The sequence below is a fragment of the Camelus bactrianus genome, chromosome 8, assembly GCF_048773025.1.
Source record: "Camelus bactrianus isolate YW-2024 breed Bactrian camel chromosome 8, ASM4877302v1, whole genome shotgun sequence".
In the NCBI taxonomy this organism is placed as follows: domain Eukaryota; kingdom Metazoa; phylum Chordata; class Mammalia; order Artiodactyla; family Camelidae; genus Camelus; species Camelus bactrianus.
In genome coordinates, this window is record NC_133546.1 from 36,103,415 (window position 1) to 36,128,141 (window position 24,727).

The 24,727-nt window shown below is 32.9% G+C and overlaps 1 protein-coding gene across 2 annotated transcripts in view; it reads left to right on the top strand.

Annotated features, from left to right (window-relative positions):
* The window catches only part of TBC1D32 (TBC1 domain family member 32), a 130,671-nt gene that overhangs the window by 52,487 nt on the left and 53,457 nt on the right, over positions 1–24,727 (top strand). For both annotated transcript variants that reach the window (XM_010965489.3, XM_045524458.2), the window contains 5 exons: positions 2,887–3,025; positions 5,531–5,618; positions 7,517–7,635; positions 10,910–11,026; positions 17,942–18,030. In XM_010965489.3, coding sequence (XP_010963791.2) covers positions 2,887–3,025; positions 5,531–5,618; positions 7,517–7,635; positions 10,910–11,026; positions 17,942–18,030 — 552 coding nt within the window. The remainder of the gene's footprint in view (positions 1–2,886; positions 3,026–5,530; positions 5,619–7,516; positions 7,636–10,909; positions 11,027–17,941; positions 18,031–24,727) is intronic.

Below are 24,727 nucleotides of genomic sequence, written 5' to 3' on the forward strand. Positions count from 1 at the left end.
AACCTTACAGTCTCATTTTTTATTAGATGAGGTTTTTTTTTTTTTTTTTACTTTTTTGCAGTACTGATATTTGGCACTTTTTTTTCTTATTATTTATATTCTATTTTCTTTCCTTTTCTCCTGTATTGCCTTATCTTAGATCAATACTTTTTTATTCCTTTTTCCCTTGGTTTTGATTTTATAAGTTATGTTTCTCTTAAAAAGTGGCTGTTCCTAAATTCTCAATAGTATGTTTAATTGTATATTTTTTCTAATAAAGTAAAAAGTAATTGAGTATTCATATCATGTTTTGAAAAGCAATATGGAACTTAGTATACTTTGACCAGTCATTGCTTTTCTAAATACTCCATAATTTTTAGTCTTGTTATAGTTATCTGGAAGTTTGGTTTTATTTTTTTTAATCACCTAATTTATTTCTTCTCACAGATGTTAAATTTGTTGGCATTTTTATTATTTTATGCCATTTATTGAAACTTGTAACCCATTTTTTTCTGATAGCCTCAGTTTTTCCCTAATGAAGTATGTTTCTAAGTTTCCAAATACAGTTATCCTTTAATTATTTTTAAGGATTTGAAGGTAATAAACTGTCTTTATCCTTTGATGTCTGATGATAGCTATGCTCCCTCCAACCCACACAAACCACCCTCTCCCCTGCCCATAGCTTGCTATAGAGCTCACATTCTCTCCCTTAAATGGTGGTTTATCTGGGTATAAAAGTTTTGATAGACAATCATTTTTTACTAGTATTTGAAGCTTTACTCCATTGTCTTCTGAAATAAGTGGTAACTGATAAATCTGTAAGTATAGTCACTTTCTTATATAAGTTATATCTTTTCTCATAGCTTTCAATTTCTTTTTTTGGATGTTTTCTATTTTTGTGTGATTTAAGTTTATCCTGCTTGGTACTTTGATTATTCTTTTGAGTATAGACTAGACTTGTATCTTCTAGAAAATTCTTATTTTTCAAATATTATATTCTCTTGGAGCATTTATCAGATGTATTTGGGAACTTTCAGTATATTCTCTCTTTTGTTTGATCATTTATTTCTTATCTAGCTACAATTCAGTTCAGTAATTCTTTTCAGCCTAGAGTTTTCCCATTCCCATTTGCTTTCTAAGTGGCTGTTATTTTTTTGTTGTTTTTTTGTTTTTTTTCACTTCCAAGATTTCCAATGGTTCTTATTAAAAAAAAAAAACACCTGTTTTTATTTGATTGTTGCTTTTTGCTTCAGTTTTAATGGAAGATTAAAAAAATTTTCCTTTGAACATCATAAATAAAATTAGTCATTAAATTGTTTCAGCTGGAATGGATTCAATTTAATGAATGTTGATTCTGCTGATTCTTAGCTTTAGAAGTCTTTTAAAGTTTGAGTGCAAGTCCATTTTCAAATGAGTCTTTTTTCTTCCCTGCGTTCCTCTCTTCTCCCCTGCCTTGTTTTTTCCAGTTTCTAGTTTTATGTTCATTCTTCCTTGTCTAGTGTTTTTATAGTTTTTTCTTTTATCCTCATGTTTTAAATAAACATTGTAATGGCATTTTGAGGCTCCTGTCAGTGATGACAAGGATATTACATATACAATTAGAAGGTAAAAGATGAATTGCTAATCTGCTTATTTTGAGAAATGAGACTTTCACTGTATCCTCCTGTCTCCCTAAGCTTGTGGCTTGTCAGAAGCCACAGTTTTAGGCAGTTTTATACATATACATGTATTGTATGTATAATATATATATATATATATAATGTATTTTGTTTACATGTATGTTCTTTAAATATTTAACTAAACTTAAAATATGTAATTTATATATGTACTATTTTTAGTAGTCTTACCCAGTCATGAATCTTAAGCAGTGAGCCTACTACTGGTCTTAACATTTCATATGTAACTCTTTGAGTTCTTTGTATCCTATTTAAGACAGATTTGGATTTCATTGCCTGCATTTGCCTCAAAACTAGTCCTGCTTCTTTTTGCTTCTGTTCTTTGTCTAAGGTGATATTTATTTTGTGTTTCAATATGGTTGTATCTTTGGCCATTACTGTATAATCACAGATGGATATGTGACAACATGTACTGATTGTTCCTTTTTTTTTATCAGAAAAGTTCTGGATTTCAAATCTCTTACCAGTTTCAAAACATACTTCTGAAACTTCCTTGGGGAAAAGGGGCACACTTTTTTATACTCAGTTTTGCTATTCCTATAAACATTTGATTTTCACTTGTTTCAATGTCCATAGTTCCTTTCCTGACAACTAGGTATATCCAGTAGGGTGGGTAATACATTTTCTCTTCTTGTACTTCAGAATGAGGTGCCCATATCCCCTCCTGTGTTTCCAGATTTCTAGCTCTGACTCTCCTGTTAACTGTGTCTCCTGAATGTTTCAAGTTTTTTTCTTTTTTTTTTTCCTCTGGAGAATGCTAATTGCCTTTTAGAAGTATTCTGAGAAAAAATGGAATTCTCCAAGAATAAAACTAAAAAGCTATAAAAATAAAGATAAAATGCCTGATATGCTTTAGAAAGTCAGAGGAGAGATACCTTATAATGAAAAGGAATATAGAAATAATGGGGCTTGGAATCCAGGCACAGCAGAATTATAATAGGAAAACAAAATAAAATTAAGACATGGTTGAGAGAATCTAGGTGTAATGAAAATGCTGACATGTGCAGCTAATATTTGATTTATTTAGTGAAGGAAAATTATTGGATAGAAGATATAAGAGTAAAAACTCATTGTCGAGGAAACCATACTATTGATCTTATTTTTAAACATGTGAGTACTTTGCAGCCAATATATACTCTGTAAATTTAATGTTAGTAGTATTAGGCTGAGATTTTGTTTTCAGTTTTGAGTGTAAGAAAGACATTCATACTTTTCTTTTTACCTATTTCAGTATGGCTTGGGAAGAGAATTTGTTAGATGATTTACTGAATTTTGCTGCCACTCCCAAAGGACTACTACTTCTTCAAAGAACAGGTGCCCTCAATGAATGTGTGACATTTATGTTCAGCCAATATGCAAAAAAATTACAGGTATGAATTTCCATCTGCCATAGGCAAAACGAACTTTTGTTTCTGTAAAAGCCGTTAAGAACATCATTCTGTTTTCTTTGTGTGAAGAGATTATTAAACCTCAATTAACAATCCATATAGCATTGTAATACTTGATGTTTTTTCAGGAAAGCATTAGAGAGTTGATGACTGTTAACAGGATGAAACAACTGGATGAAATTGAAAAGTTCAGTTACTTATCCAGATGTTTTATAAATATGATATCAAACATCTAGATATACTAAAACTAGGTGGAATTCCAGGAGAAAAACCTATTGTGTCTAAATGTATGTGTAATTGAGAGTTTAGGCCTCCCATTTTTAAAGAAAGAAATATTTGTAGAGGTATTTTATTATTGCTACTATTAAATAAAATTTGCAGTAAATTAAGCCTTTCTCAGATATTATTGAGGTATATTCTTTTTTTTTTTTTTTTTTTTTTTTTTTTTGCAGTCCCAGTAAATATCCCTAGTTTTCTGGACGTTTTAGGATCATAAGTATGCTTTTAAAAATGTTTTCTTTGTCTCTGGCAGTTACTGTTTCTTGGTACTCAGACTTCTCGTTGTATTTTCATGTAGCCTAGGGAGCACTTGGCAATCTTTTTTTCATAAGAGTGCTAATTCAGTTCCATCCATGAACACTCTCCATCTTCCTGACCTAATCTCCTCCCAAAGGCCCTACTTATTACCATTATCTTTTTCGGTTTACAAAAATTATATTTAGATCTGGTGAATTTGAATCTCTCCTCATGTGCTAGTTAACTGTTTGGTTTCTTTCTTTCTTTCTTTTTTTTTTTCGGTTTTGAAAATAGCTCAAGCAATTCAAAGACATTTTTTTCCCTCATTTAGATGCTTGAGACCTTGCAGACACAGCTTTGACTATTTTAATAATGCACCTGGGACTAGGTGTCATTTTTTTATACACATAAATTTTGAAACAATCTCGTCTTCCTTTGTACTATACTGTTTTAATAGAAGACATTGTTCTTGAACCTCAGTAACTAACAACTATAATTTAGTACAATACTTTAATGTTGCTTTATACTATTCAGGATGTTTTTTGAAAATTTAGATTCTCAGTTATCTTATAAAATAAGCAACTAGGCTTTCCTAAATTTTACTGAGGAGAAAGTGGAGATCTAGGCTGGTTATAAATGATCTGCTTATGTTCACATATCTAGTTACTGATGGTAGTAATACTAGAACTCAGATGAGTCTTTAACAATGTTCATGAAATCTAAGTCTTGTTTAGTGAAGCACCTGTAACTTCTCTCAAGTTTTTCTTGACCTCTTCCTTTTTAGTTTTTAGTGTTGACCTGGGAGACCCCTCTGGCTAGTATCTGAATCAGCAGAGTCAATGGGGGTGATTGATGAGTAAGGTGTTTTTTCCATTGTCATGGAAGAGGCAAGTGGGAAAGGATAGTTGCTGTACTTCTATGTTATCTAACTGCAGAATATTGGATGGTAAATTAAGAAACATGGAGAATAAGAATAGTAAAAATGGAAAACAAAGGCAAGCTTAAAAAGAAATGAGCAGCAAAAGAATTTAAGAAATAAACCTAATTCTTTCCTAGGGTCTTTTAGTTCCCTTTTTTGCCCTTAAAACTGAATGTACAGTTTATATTTTAAAAATTTGATTAAAACACATCCTTACCCTTTTAATAAAATGTCAAAAAATACAAATTCTGAATGGTTAGCTTTGTATAGAAGTCAAATATTTCATAGACCAACATGATCTTAGCCAAAGTCTGAAGAGGGAGGAACATTTTATGATGTCTTTGTCATTTCCTTATTCCAGTTTTTATTAAGAGATACTTCTGAACTTTACCATGAATACATGTATGATACTCTCTGTGAAATAACAAATCATTTAAGGTTTTCTCCAGTGTTGTTTAGAAAACTGTATATTAATGAGGATTCTGTGTGTGTGTGTGTGTGTGTGTGTGTGTGTGTGTGTGTGTGTATGTAATTTCCTCCTTTAGGGAAAAAAAGTCACATTGCCTCTAAAACAGTCATTGTTAAGAAGTCATCATTATTCTTTTTAAAATTGTCTATTTGAAACCCCAGTTAAAAAACTGGCAGTCAGTACAGATTAGTGAGAATTTATTTGAAGTATCAACCTAAAGGATAAAATATTTAGATAATAGAATTTAGAGTCAGAAGGAATCTCTCTTCATCTGGTCCAAAGCCCCATTATTTTAAGTATAAAGAGATTTAGACCTAGAGACATAGTGACTTGTTCAAGGTCAAAAAGCTACTTAGTTTTAGGGCTGGTACCAGAACCTACATCTGAAATAAGATTGTCAAAAATATTACATTAGCATTAACTTACTGATTGTTATAATTTGAGTTTTTTCTACTCTTGTTATCTTTACTTGAAAGACTGTCCGGTATTTTAGTAAAGAAATCAGTAACTCAACATGTAACATCTGAATAAAATATTGGCATGCTATGTTTTCCTGCTTCTTACTGTTCCTTATTTATGTTAGATCAGCAGGCATAGAAAGTTTGGCTATGAAGTTTTGGTTACACAAGTGGCATCAACAGCAGCAGGTGCAGTAGCACTACAAAGTTCAGGTAAATTCTTTAGAATTATAATTTAAATAAAATGAGCAAGTCAGTATAAAATTTAACTGCCATGATCAAGTATCAGTTATTTCACTCAAAAATTTTTTCCCAGGTTAGGCCTGAGGTGAAAGAATGCTAATGGATTTCCTTTTTTTTTTTTTTTTCTTTTTCATGAAATTCCACTAGGAATTTTTTTTTTCTGTAAAACATAAACAGATTTTTTTTCTTTGCATATAACAATGGCACATAATGACCTAAGCTGAAATATACTTGATCCTTTAAGAAACTTTCATCTTATAAATCAAAAGTTTATCATCCTCTCCCTTGGTGTAATTGCATCTGATAGGATTTAATGCTCAGTTTCAGTGAATTATATATGAAGCATGATTTACAATCATAATAGTTTATCACAAACATATACCATTTTCTTATTCTCTTTCTTCTTTCCTTCTTGAGAGATTCCCTCTCACTCGCTTAATTTGCACCAGTATTTTTGCAGTTTGCAGTTTGCATGTATTATCTTCTACAGACTGGATTTTTAAGATGTTCGAACATTGAGAATTTTATATATTGGGGTTATCTGAACCCTGAGCCAGAGACAAGGTGTACTCTGTATTAGAGATGCTGTGATTATATTTAAGTCTTAGAAGTGAAGAATCATAACATCAGTGATCACTATTGATTCTTTCCTTAAAGGAAAATATTTTTCTATAGTGTATCTTAAATATTTTTTGGCTGAACTAATTTGGACTACTTACGTTATGAAACATGTTTCTTGGCAAAAGTTATCCTAAGCTGAGCCACTTATTCTTTTCTTTTGTTTCTTCAAAGAATAAAATCCAATTGGTTGTAGTTACTCGGGGGTACATTAATGGAGCATTTGAAGACTAGATTCAACCTCAGATTTCTCTGTTGGTCGAGGCATTAAGTTTCTCAGCCTCATCATATCAGACTATTCTTAAGAAGGCTAAATGCAGTTTTTCATTGGGGAAAGGAAGGAAGATTAACGCTGCTTGAGTTCTGTGGTGTCTTAATACTATATTAGGAATCTATGTGTATCATCCCATTTATGCTTTATGGCAACCCTCAAATGCAGCACTGTTTCAATTTTCAGATTTAACTGGTGCTCTAAGAAGTCAAAAGATTTAAGGACATACAGCTAATATGCTGGCAGATATAATACGAAACTTGATATTTTTTATTTCAGAGCCTGTATTTTTCTTTTGTACCACAGGACCCTTTCTGCTCTAATGTTATTATGAACTTACTGATTTTATGATTAGGTGTTCTGTTTTACACTTTTCCATATGATTTGATATGTCTTAAAGGAATTTAATAATCAGGCTTAATAATCACTTTCATATAGATAATATAATACCTTATCTGACTCATGAGAATTTAAAGACTGTCTAGAGCCAGAGGTTGTATGAAATGAAGAATTGTTCTAAGCATATGGAAATGGGAAAAAAATCGTTACATTAGACTAAGGGAACACACTTAGACTCTTCAGGTGCCTGCTGTGCCTTCAGTACACACCTTCTGTACACACCCGCTGACCCAACTTTCAAGCTGCCTTTCACTCATTTGCAGAGTGAAGTGTAAACCTTAGTTTTTTCAGAAAAACATACTCAGAGAGGTTACTGGCCAAAGGATAAAAACAGACTCAGTCCTTCAGGGAAATAGTCTTTCAGAATTTGGTCATTATGTAATTTTATGATAATGAGGCATCATAGACATATATTAACAGCAGTGGATATAATTTATACCAAGGTTATAGGTTATTTCTTACACAAGATACAAGTATGTCTTTTGTCAGTATGGACCAGTCTTGTCAGAAGGATAATTATATATTTCCTCCGTAATTCAAAGACTAGTACGTTATAAATATTATGCAAAATTCTTCTTAGGGTTCATTAATGCACTTATTACTGAATTATGGGCCAATCTGGAATGTGGAAGAGATGATGTTAGAGTAACCCATCCCAGATCTACTCCAGTGGACCCTATTGACCGAAGCTGTCAAAAGGTAAAAAATGATTTATCTAATAATGTGCAGATTTTAAGTTTTTCTCTTGTTACTTCATCCAGACTTATCTATATTCAGTTACAGCAAACAACCTTTCCTAAGTTCTTCTTTTTCCTCTTTTCATTTCTAAATTTTTATTTTCAAAATATTTCAAAACTTAGTGAAAGATACATACCAGTATTCCCTATGAATTATTTTGCAAGGACATTTTTCTTTCATGATATTCCTACTATAACTTTTTTCAATTAATAAAAGTAATACATAACGGACATGTTACCAAAGCAAAACAATAAACACTGACTCAAAGAACTGGAAAAAGAACAAATAAAACCCAAATTTAATAAAAGAAATTATAAGGATCAAAGCAGAAATAGTAACTAAAAAAAAAAAGGAAAAATCAATGAAACTAAGAGCTGGTTCTTTGAAAAGATAAACAAAATCAGTATACGTTTAGCCAGATATATCAAGAAAAAAAGGACCCAAATAAATTAGAAATGAAAATGAATTTACAGCCAATACTACAGAAATCATGATATTACTATGAACAATTGTATTCCAATAAAGTGGACAACTGAGAAGAAATTGATAAATTCCTAGAAATGTAATCTCTCAAGACTGAATCAGGAAGAAATGCAAAATATAAACAGACAGATGACCCGTAATGCAATTGAATCAATATTAATAGTAGGAAACTCCCAACAAAGAAAAGCCCAGGATCAGATGGCTTCACAGGTGACTTGTACCAAACATATAAAGGGTTAATGCCTCTCTTTTTCAAACTATTCCAAGTTTGAAAGGAAGGAATGCTTCACAATCAAGGCCAACATCAATTACCCTGATTCCGAAACAAAAGACAATACCAAAAAAAAAGTTACAGGCCAATATCACTGAATGTAGACGTAAAAATCTGCAACAAAATATAGACTATATAAATCTTTTGAGGAATCTCCTTAATGTTTTCCACAATGGCTACACCAAACTGCATTCTCACCAACAGTGTAGGAGGGTTCCCTTTTCTCCACACCTTCTCCAGCATTTATCATTCGTGGACTTCTGAATGATGGCCATTCCTACTGGTGTGAGATGATACCTCATTGTAGTTTTGATTTGCATTTCTCTGATAATTAGTGATATTGAACATTTTTTCATGTGCCTGTTGGCCATTCATATGTGTCATTGGAGAATTGCTTGTTTAGATCCATTTTTGGATTGGATTGTTTATTTTTTTCTTAATAAGTCTGTATGGTTACAGGGTTCTTGAATTTTACATGATGTTGCACAGTACTGATAATAATCCCTAGGAAATATTTCTAATTCAAATTTAGAGTTATAAGAATTTTAACTTCTTTGACTTTGAGTAAGGAATGTCCATATAAACTAATGATTAACTTTTCTCTTAAAAAATTGTATATTTTCCTGAACTGTGAAAGACCTAGAATCTCATAGTGATAAACAGTCTTAGTGCCCAGCTTCCAGCTCTAAATATTATTCTTCCTTAGGGATTCAGTTTTCTTTTAGGATTTAATTCTATTGTTGTTTAAATTTTAGAAAACAGTGATGCAGCTTCAATACATAATGAGGCACATTTAAAAGTTTACTTTCAGTCCAGTTCCTTCCTCCTTTTCTCTATAATGTTGCTTTGCAATATGATAGACAATAGTCCCATGTAGCTACGTAAATTTAAAATAATTAAAGTTAAAAATTCAGTTTTGGGGGTGCATGTAGCTCAGTGGTAGAGCACATGCTTTAGCATGCGCTAAGTCCTAGGTTCAATCCCCAGTACCTCCATTAAAAAAAAAAAACTTATAAAAATTCAATTGCAGTTACATTAATCATATCTTAATTGGTCATCAATAGCCACATTTAGTAGTGACTACCCTATTGTACAGTATAGAACATAAAACTTCCATCCTCACAGAACATTTTATTTAACAGCCAGGACTGTGGAGTAAGGGCAACATTGTTAATAAATAGTGTCTGAAGATTACTTATTTTGTAATGAATAATATTAGCCTGAAAATAAGAAAATACTGTTAGTTCTGCTACCAAGTTTCTGATTATATGTCTGGCTAAGTCACTTCACTTCTCTGATCCTCAAGTTTTCTCATCTATTAAATGAGAGATTGAATTAACTGTTTTTTTTTAATTATCTTAGTGTACTGATTTTAGTGAGAATTCTTAATTTGTCCGATTCTCAAATTTTCTGAGTCTAATGAGTATTTTAACATGACAAGCAGAAAACTTATTAGTTACAACTCAGTGCAGTTAATATAATACAAATTAAACATACAAGTTTTGACAGGATATAGGGCTTCTAGAGATGAGTAGACTTAGTTGGAAAGCCTTCTAGAAAAAACGCAGCAAGCTTGAAAGCTTGTGAAGGAGGATAATGAGTAAGTGGGAGGGCAGGAGAGAGCATGTTAGTAGTATAAGGGAAGTTTGTGTGTGTGGCAGTCACTTGAAGGAGACCACAGGCAGATTTGATTGATGTAGCAGTGACTTCAAGGTGAGGAAACTTAATGGGAATTGAGGCTTTTGAGACTGAAGAGAAGAAAGGTGTCGATTAGTAAAGTGCCTTGAAAGCCATGCTTAGGAGTTTAGATCTATTGTTTAGTAATGGGCAACCCTTACATTTGCACAGGGGATCCAAAGAATGAAATGTGCTTGAGAAAAATATTTAGGCTGTTGTCAATAAGACGAGAGCAGGAGCTTAAAAATTTCATGGAAAGATTAACTGGATAAGCTTGCACCAGAAAATAAGCTGCTTTTCATAGTAAAAGCCATGGCTTTTAAAAATTAACTATAATTAGGTTACTTGTATTTCCAATGAATGTAAAGGATAAAAAGTAGTCTTGTGACCTGAATGTAGTAATACATAAAATTTATTATCTTGCTCCAGAACTCCAGAGTATTTTTTCTTATATTTTCTTACACATCAGATATAACAAGGCAAAGAGTGAGAAAGATGGGTCATTTCATTTTTTTTTTATCAGAACCAAACTATCAAAAGATACATGATATAAATGGAGTTGGAAAATGTTTTAAAATGTTTTGTTACAATTGTTATGCATTGTCAGCACGTAGATTGTTATTTATGTTAACTATTTTGTACTTACCATATATGCATGTATTTCATAGTTATATGGATTAATTGGGATTATTTTAGAAATTACCCCTTGCAGTCATACTGCTATAAAACTTTACATCAATGATTCTTTGATAGATGTGGTTAAAAAAATGAACCATGTGAATAATTTTTTTCCCCTTTCCTCAGTCTTTTCTAGCACTGGTGAACTTGTTATCTTATCCCGCTGTTTATGAGCTGGCAGGCAATCAAGGTCTTCCTAATAGAGCAGAGTACTCTCTTCGTGAAGTCCCAACATGCATTGTTGTAAGTAATTTTCTTTTAATCTTTCACTTTTGTCATGTACTTTTTTAAGATTTGTAGTAAAAATGCAGTTTAACAGAAAAAAGAAACACATATTTAAAGGCTGATTTGATTTAGTTACCTACAGAATGTTAGCTTCTGAATGATCTATAAATGCAATCTTTGATCCAGGCTATCTAACAGTTGTAGCACCTATCAAAATGCAAGGTTAAGTCTTCCCAACTAGGAAGTAGACTTGGCATAAATAGAAGGATGTATGTGAGTTATTTTAGGTGACTTATACTATTAGTCACACCAGTACTGCTCCTTCATTGGCGAAGATAATTAGGGATAAATTGTGTCCAAGGAGTCCAATACATTTTCTGCTTATTTTGAATGAACTATGTATTACTGCCCCATGAGGGCAGTATGTACATATTTATTTGAGACTTATTTTATATTCATACTCGAAGATAAGTAACTTGTTCTAGTCATTCAGAGATACTTAGTTCCTCATCTTTGGGTATGTTTCTGAATTGAAGACACATAAATATGTGTATATATACATTAGTAAAGAATTATTTAGTTCTGAAATTCCACTGTTAATCAGTACTTTTTATTTCTGGTCACTTTGTCCTGTGTTTTGTCTTTTTACTATGGTCTTGACATTTTGAGTACTTCTAATTCTTATTGACCCTGAACTTTTTAATTTTTTTAAACTTTCTCAAATTTTTGATAAATTTTGGTAAATTTTTGATAATTTATATGAATGAAATATAAAGATAAGTATTTTTATCATTAAACTTTTAATTTATATTCTTAAAGTATTCCCATTCTATCTTGTCCTTACTTGTATCTTGACACTTCTTAAGTAGTTTTGTAATTAGCCATTTATTTGTCTGTCTTCCCTACTACTCTGTGAGAGCCTGAGGGCACGTAGGATATCTTAGTCACATTTACACCTAGCACATAGTAGATATCCAGTGAATTGGTTTTGAAAATATTTCTAATATTATTGCCTTTGTTTAAATCTATTACGGAAAACAAGTACAAATGAGTTGTTATTTCTTCTCGAACAATGGCTTGGATGTTCTCAAGTTTTCATGGATGTTCTACAGTGCATAGTCAAAAATATCTTTCCACTTATGTAAGGATTTGTCTTTTATTTAGTATTAAAACACTTAACTGTGAGTGAGTCCGTCTTTCCCACTACATTTTAATCCTATAGAAGAATCACTGCTTCTTATCGTTTAAACATATATAATCTCTGCTTATTAAAAAAAGATTTCCTTGATCTGTGTTGTCTTTTAGCTACCATCCTATGGTTTTCTTTTTTGTTTCCCTGCCAAAAAGTGTCTTGAACTTGCCTAAACTTGAAATTTCAACTTCTTTCTCTTGTATCAATTCTGGAAGTCACTGTAATCCTGAGTCTTGCTTGATCACCTGTAGAAATGGTTCTGCAGGAAGTCCCCTATGAATGTGTAATTCCCTGATCCAGTGGAACCTCCTCCTTGTTGATTTATCACTTTGTGGTGTTTAGCACAGCTGATCACTCCTCCTCAGTGTCACTCTCTTCTGTGACCATGGCACTGCTTCTGGTCTCTTCCAGCTTCTCTGGCCTCTCCCGCACACTCTCCTTTGTGGGCTTCTCCTCCTCTGTTTCATATCCTTTGTGTTCATCTCATCCAGTTCTGTGCTTCAGTTGTACACTGACAACTCTCTGACCTGTATTGCTTACTTGACTGCCAGATCTATAGCCAGATTTCTACCAGATAATGGACATCTGGAAAACTCATGGGAAACTTAGCATGTCTACAACTGAATATAATGTTTTTTCTAACCTAAATCAATTCTGTCTCTTATTTTTCTATCTTAGCTCTATCATCCACACAACTGAATAAGCTAGAAACCTGGAAGTTGTTGTTGACTCCTCTTTATATGTAGTTATTCACCATTTTATAGATTTTTCTCTCTCTAATGACTTGATTTTATTTACTTTTTCTATTTCATTTAAGACCATCTTAGTTGGGGCCTTCATTTTTTGTCTAGATTACTCCAGTGAGATCTTAACTGCTCTTTTTTCTTCCAGTCTTAACCCATAATTTATCCTCACACTAATTTATCCTCAAGATGATCCTTTAAAAATGAAATCCAGATGCAGTCATTCTGTTGTTTAAAATCTTTGCTAATTTCCCTTTGCCTCCATGCGTGGTCCATGTTCCTTAATGTTATCTAATATTATCTAATATCTAGTGTAGACTATACACCACCTTCTCCTAAAAGGAATGAGTACTCTGAAGATTCCTTTGTTGTCTCAAAGATGTCATTTTTCACACTTGGTCAAGTCCTGATCCAAACAGATCCACATGCTCATTCAGTCATTATGTCCTTTGAAATCTTATTCTAAAAAAATTGCTCTTCCCTTTTTCTTTCCATGGAATTAACTTATTGGAGAAACTAGAATATTTGTCATGGGTTGTACTCATTCATTGTTTTCTTAGGAGATGTGAAATGGTGATTCTAGTTCTGTCATTCTTTTTTGTATTTAACTGGAATTATTTATTAAAGGGAATCCTGAAATACAGTTCTTCCAGAAATGACAGAATAAATGCTTGATTCTATTTTTTAAATTTTCAGAGTAATGAATTGATGTTCTAATACTCAAAGGGAGGTTTTATGATTGTTATTATCATTATGAACTCCTGGTTTTACATATATATGTTTCAGTCCAGTGCAATCACTTTTGCTTTTGATGGTCAAGGCACTCATTCTTTGGCTACTGAGTCCTTTTGATAGTTGATATTTTTTTCTTGATTTCTTTTATAAGATATGCTGGGTTCATTGTACACATTTTCTGGTTCAGGCCTAGAATCTTCAAAGAGTACTTGTTCCTTTTAGTAGAAAGTGTTTTTAGAAACTACAACCTGAGTACTAGGAATGTTCACTATTCAAGATTGTCGTTATTTCTAATTCCCTTCACAGTCTTTTCATTGGACAGCCAAGGGGAATAAGTAGTTGTTTCTTTTTCTTTTTTTAAGAGAGAAAAATTAATCAGTAGCCCATACTGATATTTCTTCTTACTTTGTTTATATATTTCTTTCTTCTTTACAAAGTTTGGCTTCTAATGACATAAACAAAATAACTCATTTGCTTTATTGCACAATGTACATATAATACTTTCAAAATAAGATTAGTGAATGCATACAGGCATTTCAGTTTTGTCTTTGGAATATCTACTGGGGATTTACAATCAGAATACTGTGTTTTAAAGTCACTTGAAGTAAATAAATCTGTACTCTGCCAGGTTCTGCCATTAACTTGATAGATAAGTTCATGACAGAATGTTTTAAAATTAGGGAAGTTCTTTTTTATTGTTTTAATTTTCTTTTCTTTTAAATTATAGAAAAATACTATGTGGTTCCAATTTATAATAAGATTTATTCACAGAATGTGCTTAAACATTAGTCCTCACTTTCCTCTCTCCCCTTATACATTTTGATGTTTAATGTGATAACTCCTAGCCACATGTAGCAATTTATAAATTATAAACTATAATTAAATAGAAATTTATTTCCTTTAAGTAGTATTCACATTTTAAGTTTTCAAGTTCCTACTAGCTGTATGTGGTTAACAGCTATAACATTGGACAGCACAGAACATTTCTGTCATTGCAGAAAGGTCAGTTCTATAGTGCTGTTCTATAGCTCTAGTTTCTATTTTTGGTTAATCTTTCTGTCCTTTTCAAAAACGAATATATATATATATTTTTTTTTTTTCCCTGCTGCAGATTTCTTAAGCAAAAGATGGTATGCTATAAACACCAGCCTGCTCTTTGCATATTTCTTTTCTCTATCTTTAAATTTACTCCATAGTGGTACATAGAGCTCTTCCTCATGCTTTTTTACAGTTGCATAGTATTCTGTTGTGTGGATGTACTAGAATTTATTCATCTAGTTGTCTGTTGGTGGATACCTAGTTTCTTTAAGTCTTTTGCTATTATCAGTTATGCCAAAATTAATAGCCTTGGCTTATCTTATATTTACCAATGTATCTCTAATTTTTTTTCTATTGCTGCATATCAAATTGCTGCCAACTTAGTAAATTAAAACACCCACTTATTAGCTCACAGTTTTGTAGGTCAGGAGTCAAGTACTGTGTGCCTGGGTTTTCTGCTCTGAGTATTACAAGGCTGAAATCAAAAGTGTTGAGTAGGCTGAGGGCTTGTCTGGAAGCTCTGGGGAAAATCCATGTCCTAATTCATTCTTCTTGTTGGGAGAGGTTAGTTTCTTACAGTTGTGGGATTGAAGTGCCTGGTTTCCTGCTGGCTGTCAGCAGGGGGCTACTTTCAGGGCTTTGTCCTGTTGTCCCCTCCAGGTAAGCAATGAAGGACTTCTCTCATCCTCTGAATCTCTCTGACTTCTATGACCAGTCAGAGAGAATTCTGCTTTTTATGTGTCTCATTTAAGTGTCTGTCTTTTTCCAAATAGGGCAACAATGATAGGTTGTGGGGATTAGAACATACACATATCCTTTTTGGAGGGAATCACCATTCAGCTCACTACACCATCAGAGTGGCATTTTTCTCTACCTCCTGGCTGTAGACTGAAAGTTTGAATAGCCCTGAATTTACGTGTTGAAACCTAATTCTCTGTGTGATGATATTTGGAGGTTGGGCCTTTAGGAGTTGACTAGTGCCTTAAAAAAGACCCTAGAGAAATCTCTCGCCCCCTTCTGCCCTCTGAGGACATAAGAAAAAGATGACTTTTTATGAACTAGAAAGTGGGTTTTCACTGGATAGAAAGTCTTTTGGCAACTCAGTCTTGGACTTCTCAGCCTCCAGAACTGTGAGAAATAAAGTTTCGGGCATTTATAAGCTGCCCAGTCTGTGTTATTCTATTACAGCAGTCAGAATGCACTAAGAGACTCCCCACTTTGAAAAATCCCAAGGAAGGACCTTAATAAAGTCCGCATTTTGTTTGTGGATGTTCTTGATTAACCAGTCATAAGCCACTCCTAATAGGGCAGGTATAGGAATATTGGCATTACGGTTAACCTAGCTCTCACCCTTCACTTGGCCCTTTCTTAAGTAAAAGGGGTCACATAGCACAAGCAGAGCCATTGGGACAGTTTTAAGCAGAATGGGCACTTAAACATACATTTACTCATAGAGAATGCATATTCCTGTTTGTTTTTCCAGTCTTGGTCTCATTCTGGCCTGCAAGATGATTGAACATAATCTCAAGATGGACGATATGCTTTTAAAAAAAGCAGGGTTTCAGACTCCTTTTTTCCCAGACCCAAGCCTTACTTGCATTAGCTTGTTACTGGGAAGCTGCTACTTAATTTAGGAAACTAATTGCCTTATTGACATGTGTTGTAGTGCTTAGAATCTGAATTTCTCCATAAGAGGGGCTTCCCAGGAGTTTCCTTTTCTTCCTTAAGTGGTGATCCATCAGTGTAATCCTCTGTGAAGAAGAAATTATTTACTGTAACATTTGTTCTCTGAAAATGCATTATTATTGATAGATTGCTGCAATCTACTCTTCCAGCTTGCTGGGAATACATTTTCTGTCTTGTATTCTTTCTTATGCTTACAGTATCTAGATTTTAGATTCAGAACTAGAACTCTGAAGTCACAAAGTGTCACATACTGTTTTGATACAAGGAATACCCAGCTAAGAAGCAGACAACAATGACAGATTATTTAAGATAGCAGTTCTTTCATCCTTCATTGGGAGGCAGTTTATTTTGTATTTGCTGACTATAAAGTCTTGTGCTAATATTATTTACACAGTATTACAGGAAAAACTGTAGGATGGTAAATGCATTCCTAAATGTTCCATATAAACTTTCATTAGGTACGTTTATACAAAATCCAGTTTTCACTGTGTCTTGCATTTTTTCAGATGTGATATTGAGAGTAACTATTTCCTCCTCTTATAAACTTACTCCCTTGCCTCTTACTTATTTGATGATATGTTTGTAGTATTATCTACATAGTTCCCAAAAAGTATTATGTGACTTTATTCCCCAGCATAACCTTCCTTTTTTTACCCTGTTGGTTACAGAAATATCTTGAATTTAAACTCATGGAGGTAGCAAGTTTCTTGGCCAGGAAAATGAACAATGAGAGAAACAGGTTTTTGTCTATGAGTAGAGTTCTTAGGCTTGAACCCAAAGATATGAACAAATACCAAGTATTATAGAAAGAAAGGCTTTTAGAGAGTGCTCAAAAATTTGCAGTAGGCTTAAATTTCCAGTGCTTGGGACATCTTGTGGCATCTAGATAATCGGATTCTCTGCACTTGCGCCAGTGAGTTTTAAGCCTGGTTACCCATTGCAGCAACTTTTGGAAGCTTTCACAAGGTTATTAATGCCAGAATCATACCCCCAGGGATACTGACTTAATTGCTCTGGGGTAGAGCCTGGGCAGCTATATATTTTTTAAGTTCACTAAAGTTTTTTAAGTTGATTTCAGTGTTCATTCAGGACTGGAAACCACTGATTTACATGAACAGAGAATATCTATTAACAAAATCTCAAACAGTTCCTAGGTAAAACTGTTTAAACCCACTGTTCATGATTCACATTTGTAGAGTTCATACTTGTTTTTCAAAGTAGTTTACATTTTTAGCAGTTTAAACAGTATTTAACTGGCTACTCACACAATACTAGATGGGGTATAAATTAGTAATTCTCTGTTTTGGTTAAACATTTGATGATTCATTTCAGGAATTATAATGCCCATACCACACCCAAATGAGTTAATTAAGAATCTTTAGGAGTGAGATGCAGGAATTAATTTTTTTAAACAGCTCCCTAGGTGATTCAAATGTGTAGCTGAGTTTGAAAACCAGAAATCTAAGTAAATATTTGTTGATTTGGTTTTCTTTAAATGGTTCCAGTCAAGCACAGTCTCACTCTAAGTCTCTTTTTCAGGATATTATTGACAGACTTATAATTTTGAATTCTGAAGCTAAGATTCGTTCTTTATTCAACTATGAACAGTCACACATATTTGGTTTAAGGTAAGGTGCTAGATTTAACTTAAGATACATTTTCTGTGTTGCAAAATGTTAAGCAAATGTTCTATATACTTTCATAAAGTATTTAAAATAAACTAATTCTTAAAGCATATGTAAGGGTAATTTGTCTTCCTATAATATTACGAAGTAAATTATAGATATTAGATTTTTACATTATAGCCTTTGTCTATTTAAGTTCTCTGTTATTAAAATGTCTTTCCCTTTTGCTCGATTTATTAAAAGGCATTTTGTGGACTATTCAGTTTACTAAGGAGTGAACTGGGACTTCCCCGGATTGGTATTTGATTGGACTCCTGCTGTAATATAGGCTTGAAAGAGGCCTAGAAATGGACGATTTTTATTTTGCCCAAATTCTGCTCCTCAGTGTTAATCCTATTCTTTTAGTTTCGCCAAGGTTTAAATCTTTTCTGCTTGATTTTATATTTCTTAACATTTAAAAGCAACTGAATTACAGAAATTTCTCACTTTCTTAGGTTCATGATTTTATTCCCTTTTTACTAACAAAGTAACTTTCTCAAGAATGAGAGAAGGGGTCAGTGAGAAATGTTCTACCTAAGAAATAAAGCAATTACTTTTCTAAAATTAGAATTTTCTTATTTTCTAAGTCTTAAACTCTTTTTTTCCATTCATTAATAGCTGAGCTTCATTTTTGGACTTTCTAGTTCAAATAAGGTAGAAAAAAGCTGCAGCTGTTATAGTTCTTTGGATGGTGTGCCCTTTATCTCAAAGTGTATTTTCACATTAAATTTTAACTTTCTGTGAATAGCATCAGGTACTCATATAGTAAGCAGTGATGAATTCTGGGAATAATCCATTTAGTAGAACCTTCTTTTGCATAGAAAGTATGTTTGAGTTTTCTACTTACAGAACATTTTGGCTTCTTATTTTTGATACATAGGGTGAATTTATTCTGTATGTTTTCTTTTGTAGAGTAGTATTTTTCTCTAGTGTTCTTCTGGCAAAACAAACAAACAAAAAACTAATGAGCGGATGTTAAGTCATGTAAAAAGCAGTCCGAGAAGTAATTTAAATCATAGCTTAGTGTTATATAAAATCTTGTGTTTCTGTGTATTTTGGATTTTTACCTGTATCATTTTCTTTCACTTTCACAGTTTGTTTCTAACTGTACCATTCCCTTCAGTAAATCATCTCATTAATGTGCTTGATTTCTACATTTAGCATTGCTTTTTTCCATTCACTTTATTTTTTCCCTTGCTTCAAAAATCTAGAAATAGCATAATGTTAACTTTGATAGTTTCTTTAGTTTTACTAAAGCACTTAGATGAGGCTAATTTGGGGTTTAGTGAAATGTGGATTTTCACTTTTAACAACATCACATTCTGTTTAAATTTCTGCATTTTTGTTTGCCAAGATCTTACAAATCTTATATTGTAAATGACTAATGGACTAGAAGGTTTCTCCTTTGATTAGCCCTCCTGTATTCTTTGTTTGCACTTCCAACCTATCCTTTTCTACTATTGCTATCAGTGTGCAGACAGGCCTTTACATATTTCATTTCATTGTAAAATGGGGCAACACACACACACACACACACACAGAAATTTCCCTTGACCTCACATCTCCCTGCAGCTGCTGTCCTGTTTCTCTGCCTTTTGCAGCAAAATGTATCTATACCAACTGTCCCCTCTTAGTCACGTCTCTTTACTCCTCAGCCCACTTAGATTTGACATTGACTCTATAGCTCTGTCAGAACTGCACATCCTGCTCATCTCAAGGTCACCTGTAATTTTAAAGGCTGTTCTTTAAGTACGGATTTCTGAGGTTTGTTTTGAAGAAAATTAACAAATAGACCACATTAGAGTTTCAAATGAAGAAGTAATCCGTTTTAGGAGAACTGTATTAACATTTTTAATCGTAATAAATTCTAATGTGCATATTTAAGAATTACTACATAAGATTTAAATTGTTAAAAATAAACAATTCCACAGCCTTAATTAAACTTAATTTATAGTTTGATATAAAGAAAACTATAAATACTGAGTGATGATATAGTTCTTTCTCTGTAAGATACACAGTTTTCATATTGAAATAAAATATTCAAGGGAAGAGTGTAACATTCCTCTAAACTAAAGATGGTTAAGAAAATCTTAAACTGCTAAGCCTTGAGCCACATCAGTAGTTTCCAGGGGACCTGGCACCAAAAGCAAAGGCAACGTGAACGAAAATAAACAAGTGGGCCGTCATGAAACGAAAGTGCTTCTGAACAGAGGAAATCACTGACAGAATGAAAAGGCAACCTATAGAATGGGAGCGAAAAAGTTGCAAATCATATATCTGATAAAGCGTTAATATCCAAAATATGTAGGGGGGAGGGTATAGTTCAGAGATCCAAGGTTCAATCCCCAGTACCTCTATTATATTAAAAAAAGGAAAAATTGAAATAAATAAACCTAATTACCCCCCCAAAAAAAACAAAAAACAAAATATATAAAGAACTCACACAACTCAATGGCAAAAAACAAAATCTGATTTTAAAATGGACAGAGGGTCTAAATAGACATTATTCCAAAGATGACATACAAGTGGCCAACAGGTACATGAAAAGATGCTCAACATCACCAATCATTAGGGAAATGCAAATCAAAACCACAATGAAATCACCTCACAACTTTGGAATGACTATTATCAAAAAAACAAACAAAGAAAGAAAACCCCAAAAACAAACAAACAAAAAACAACCCCAAAACAAGAAATAATAAGTGTTGGTGAGGATGTGGAGAAAAGGGAACTCTTGCGCACGGTTGGTAGGAATGTACACCGGTTGAGTCACTATGGAAAACAATACAGATGTTCCTCAAAAAGTTAAAAACAGAACTACCACATAATCCAACATGATTCAGCAATTCCACTTCTGGATTATTTACCCAAAGAAAATAAAAACACCAATTCAAAAAGATACATGCACCCTCATGTTCACAGTAGCATTATTTGTAGCAGCCAAGAAATGAAAGCAGTCTAAATGTCCAATGATCGATAAGTGGATGAAGAAAATATGGCATATACACAATGAGATTATTCAGCCATAAAAAACCAAAACCTTGCCATTTGCAACAACATGGATGGACCTTGAAGGCATTATGTTATGTGAAATAAGTCAGGAAGACAAATACTGTATGATCTCATTTACTTGTGGAATCAAGAAAGAAAAAAGCTCATAGATACACAGACCAGACTGGTGGTTGCCAAAGGTAGGGTGGGGAGCAAATGGGTGAAGAGAGCATATTCCATACTTGAAAGTTGCTAAGACAGTAGATCTTAAAAACCACAACAACAAAAAATTCCTATAATGATTTATGTGATGACTTTTGTGGAGACCATTTCACAATGTATACAACTATCAAATCATTACATTGTACACCTGAAACTACTTTGCTATACACTATGTCAATTATATCTCAATAAATTATAGAGAATAAAACCATCATTGTGCCTTAATTAGTGTCCTTAAAAGGCAGGTGTTCAAGAAAATAATTTGCACCCAGAATGTAATAAATATATAACTTTCTTTAAGAATATATATATATATATATATATATATATATATACACATATCAAATATTTAATTTTATTCTATTAAGTTAATATAAAGAAAATAACCAAATGATCTGTTACTAACTGAAGACATCAGCAACTGATTTCAGAATTCTTATGTAATCAAAGAATTCCTGTTTGTATAGAATAATTAGAATATAATGAAAACAAAAGAAAGCAATACTCATTATCCTCATAGGGAATATTCATATCTGTTGAAGATAACCATCACTGGCCTCTTCATGCTTCATGGCCAAAAGTATTTTTTTTTTGAAAAATAGGTTTATTGTTTTAAAACTACCTTTTTTACTTAATTATTTTACATTATTCTTTCATACGTACAGATATTCATCTATACCATAATTTTAAAGGATGAGTAATATTCCAGTACATGGATAAATCTGAATTTTGTTTTTATACATGAAGTTTATTTTAAAAATTTATTATACATCTTCATAAATCTCTCTCTCCATAATTATTTCTTTAAAGTAAATCTTTAGAAATGGACTTGCTAAGTTAAAATGCAGGCACATTTTCAAACCTTATGTTTTTTTTTTTTAACATTTTTTATTGATTTATAATCATTTTACAATGTTGTGTCAAATTCCAGTGTTCAGCACAATTTTTCAGTCGTTCATGGACATATACACACTCATTGTCACATTTTTTTCTCTGTGAGTTATCATAACATTTTGTGTATATTTCCCTGTGCTATACAGTGTAATCTTGTTTATCTATTCTACAATTTTGAAATCCCAGTCTTTCCCTTCCCACCCTCCACCCCCCTGGTAACCACAAGTCTGTATTCTCTGTCTGTGAGTCTATTTCTGTCCTGTATTTATGCTTTGTTTTTGTTTGTTTGTTTTTGTTTTTGTTGTTTAGATTCCACATATGAGCGATCTCATATGGTATTTTTCTTTCTCTTTCTGGCTTACTTCACTTAGAATGACATTCTCCAGGAGCATCCATGTTGCTGCAAATGGCATTATGTTGTCGGTTTTTATGGCTGAGTAGTACCTTATGTGTTTTCTTTCTCCTTTCTTTCTTTCTCCTTTCTTTCTTTCTTTCTTTCTTTCTTTTCTTTCCTTTCTTTCTTTCTTTCTTTCTTTCTTTCTTTCTTTCTTTCTTTCTTTCTTTCTTTCTTTCTTTCTTTCTTTCTTTCTTTCTTTCTTTCTTTCTTCCTTTCTTTCCTTTCTTTCCTTTCTTTCCTTTCTTTCCTTTCTTTCCTTTCTTTCTTTCCTTTCTTTCTTTTCTTTCTTTCTATTGGAGGTACTGGAGAATTGAACCTAGGACCTCATGCATGCTAAGGAGGCACTCTACTACTGAGTTTATATACCCCTCCACACCCCAAACCTTATGTATTTTTATCTGCCTTCTTGTATGACTCATTTTACTTGAACTCTCTGCACCATTTTATATTCTATCCACTCTTAACACGTCTTCCTTTCGGCTGGTTCATTCATTCAGAAAACAGTTATCGAATTCCTACTAAGTGCTACACTGCTATGTATGGTCTGTTGGAGAAGGATTCTGTGGCTTTGTTATCTTTTTATTTTCTGGAATCCTTATGTCAGTCATTTTTACTGATGTTCCCTCTTCTACCTACCTTTCCAGTTGAACTCTAGAGTGTGTCTTTAGTCCTTTTTCCATTTTTTTCCTATGGTGGCTTCAGTTTTCACTTCTTTACTGGCTAAACCTTTATCTGTGTATCTATCCCTAAGCTTTCTCTTGATCATATGTCCAAATTTTATTTAATGTTTGGATATGCATACCATACAAGTTCAGCAAACTCAGTATGTTCAAAAACAATACACTGTGTGTACTTACAGAAATCCACACTAACTTGCAGCTTCAGGAGATCCCAGAGCACTTTATGAAACTGAGATATGAATTTGGTACGTAGCACTAGCGAGCAGGCTTTCCACAGCCCCTGTTCACAATTTGCTGCTCATGTAGTTTTATTGGCAAACTGACCCTGCTCTCTTTTCTCTATGCTTCAGATATAGGTGTATCAGAAACTTTAAGTACAGATTTGGAGGTGTGGTTAGTATGGGTGTAATTCATGTCACATTGTTGGTTTTGATCATCAGGCAGGGAATTGGGCATTGGATTTCTGCTAGTTAGTTTGTATGTAGTAATCAGAAGGAAATCTTTTGTATTGGATTTTTGTATTTGGTGAAGTAAAATATACACATGCGGTGTATTTGATTAGGGTCTGTTAAACTATAACTTATGGAATTTATGGTGGTGTATACATGGAGGTATCTAAAATGTTGTTAGCAATATGTTATATCCGTAAATTCATGGAAGAAATACTAGGAAAAAGTGGCAGGTTGAAGAGAACAGACTTGTGACTGCAAGCATGAAGTAAACAAAGAGCATTCTTGGAATTCATTCAAGCGGAGATGACAGCTAAGACTAAACTTCACAGAACCATTCCAGGTGTCTTGGACAAGTGCCCATCTGCTCACATTAATGATATGATGATAATGTTTAAAAAGTGACATATAAGAATGTAGTAACTAAGAACACAGAATTCTTCTGGTAGTGATATTTGATTGGGGTTATTTGCAAACTCATGGGGGATCCACCGTATTCAAGATACATTCCAAACCAAATGAAAGGATTAGTCCCAAATTTCAGAGATTGTTTTATTCCTTTTAACAGTTCAAATGAACTGTCACTTTAAGGAGACACTGCTTTTTATTTCTAGGAATGAACTGAAATTTAGTGATGTTTGGTTGGATTTTTCAGATAAATTAGACACAAATTCTTGTAAACTTATGAATTTATAGTGAGTATTAAGTTGGCATTACCGTGCCTCAAGTGCCACAATTTCTGATTGAAATTCAAAAATTCTGAAAACTTACTTGCTATATTTATCTAATCTTACCTGAAGTAATTGGAGACTCTTTGTAGTCTTTATTTAGCCTGTCTAATTTGAATATCAGTATATTTTGCCAAAGAAATACCGATGTGCTTGATTATGAAACATTGCTCCAGGTTCTGTGTATACTGTATTTTGTTCCTAAATGCCCCAAAAGTTTAAATTCTTGGTTCTCAGGTTTCTAGATAAAGAATTATAGACCTTTACATCATGACTTTGCAATTTTTAAATCACTGAGGG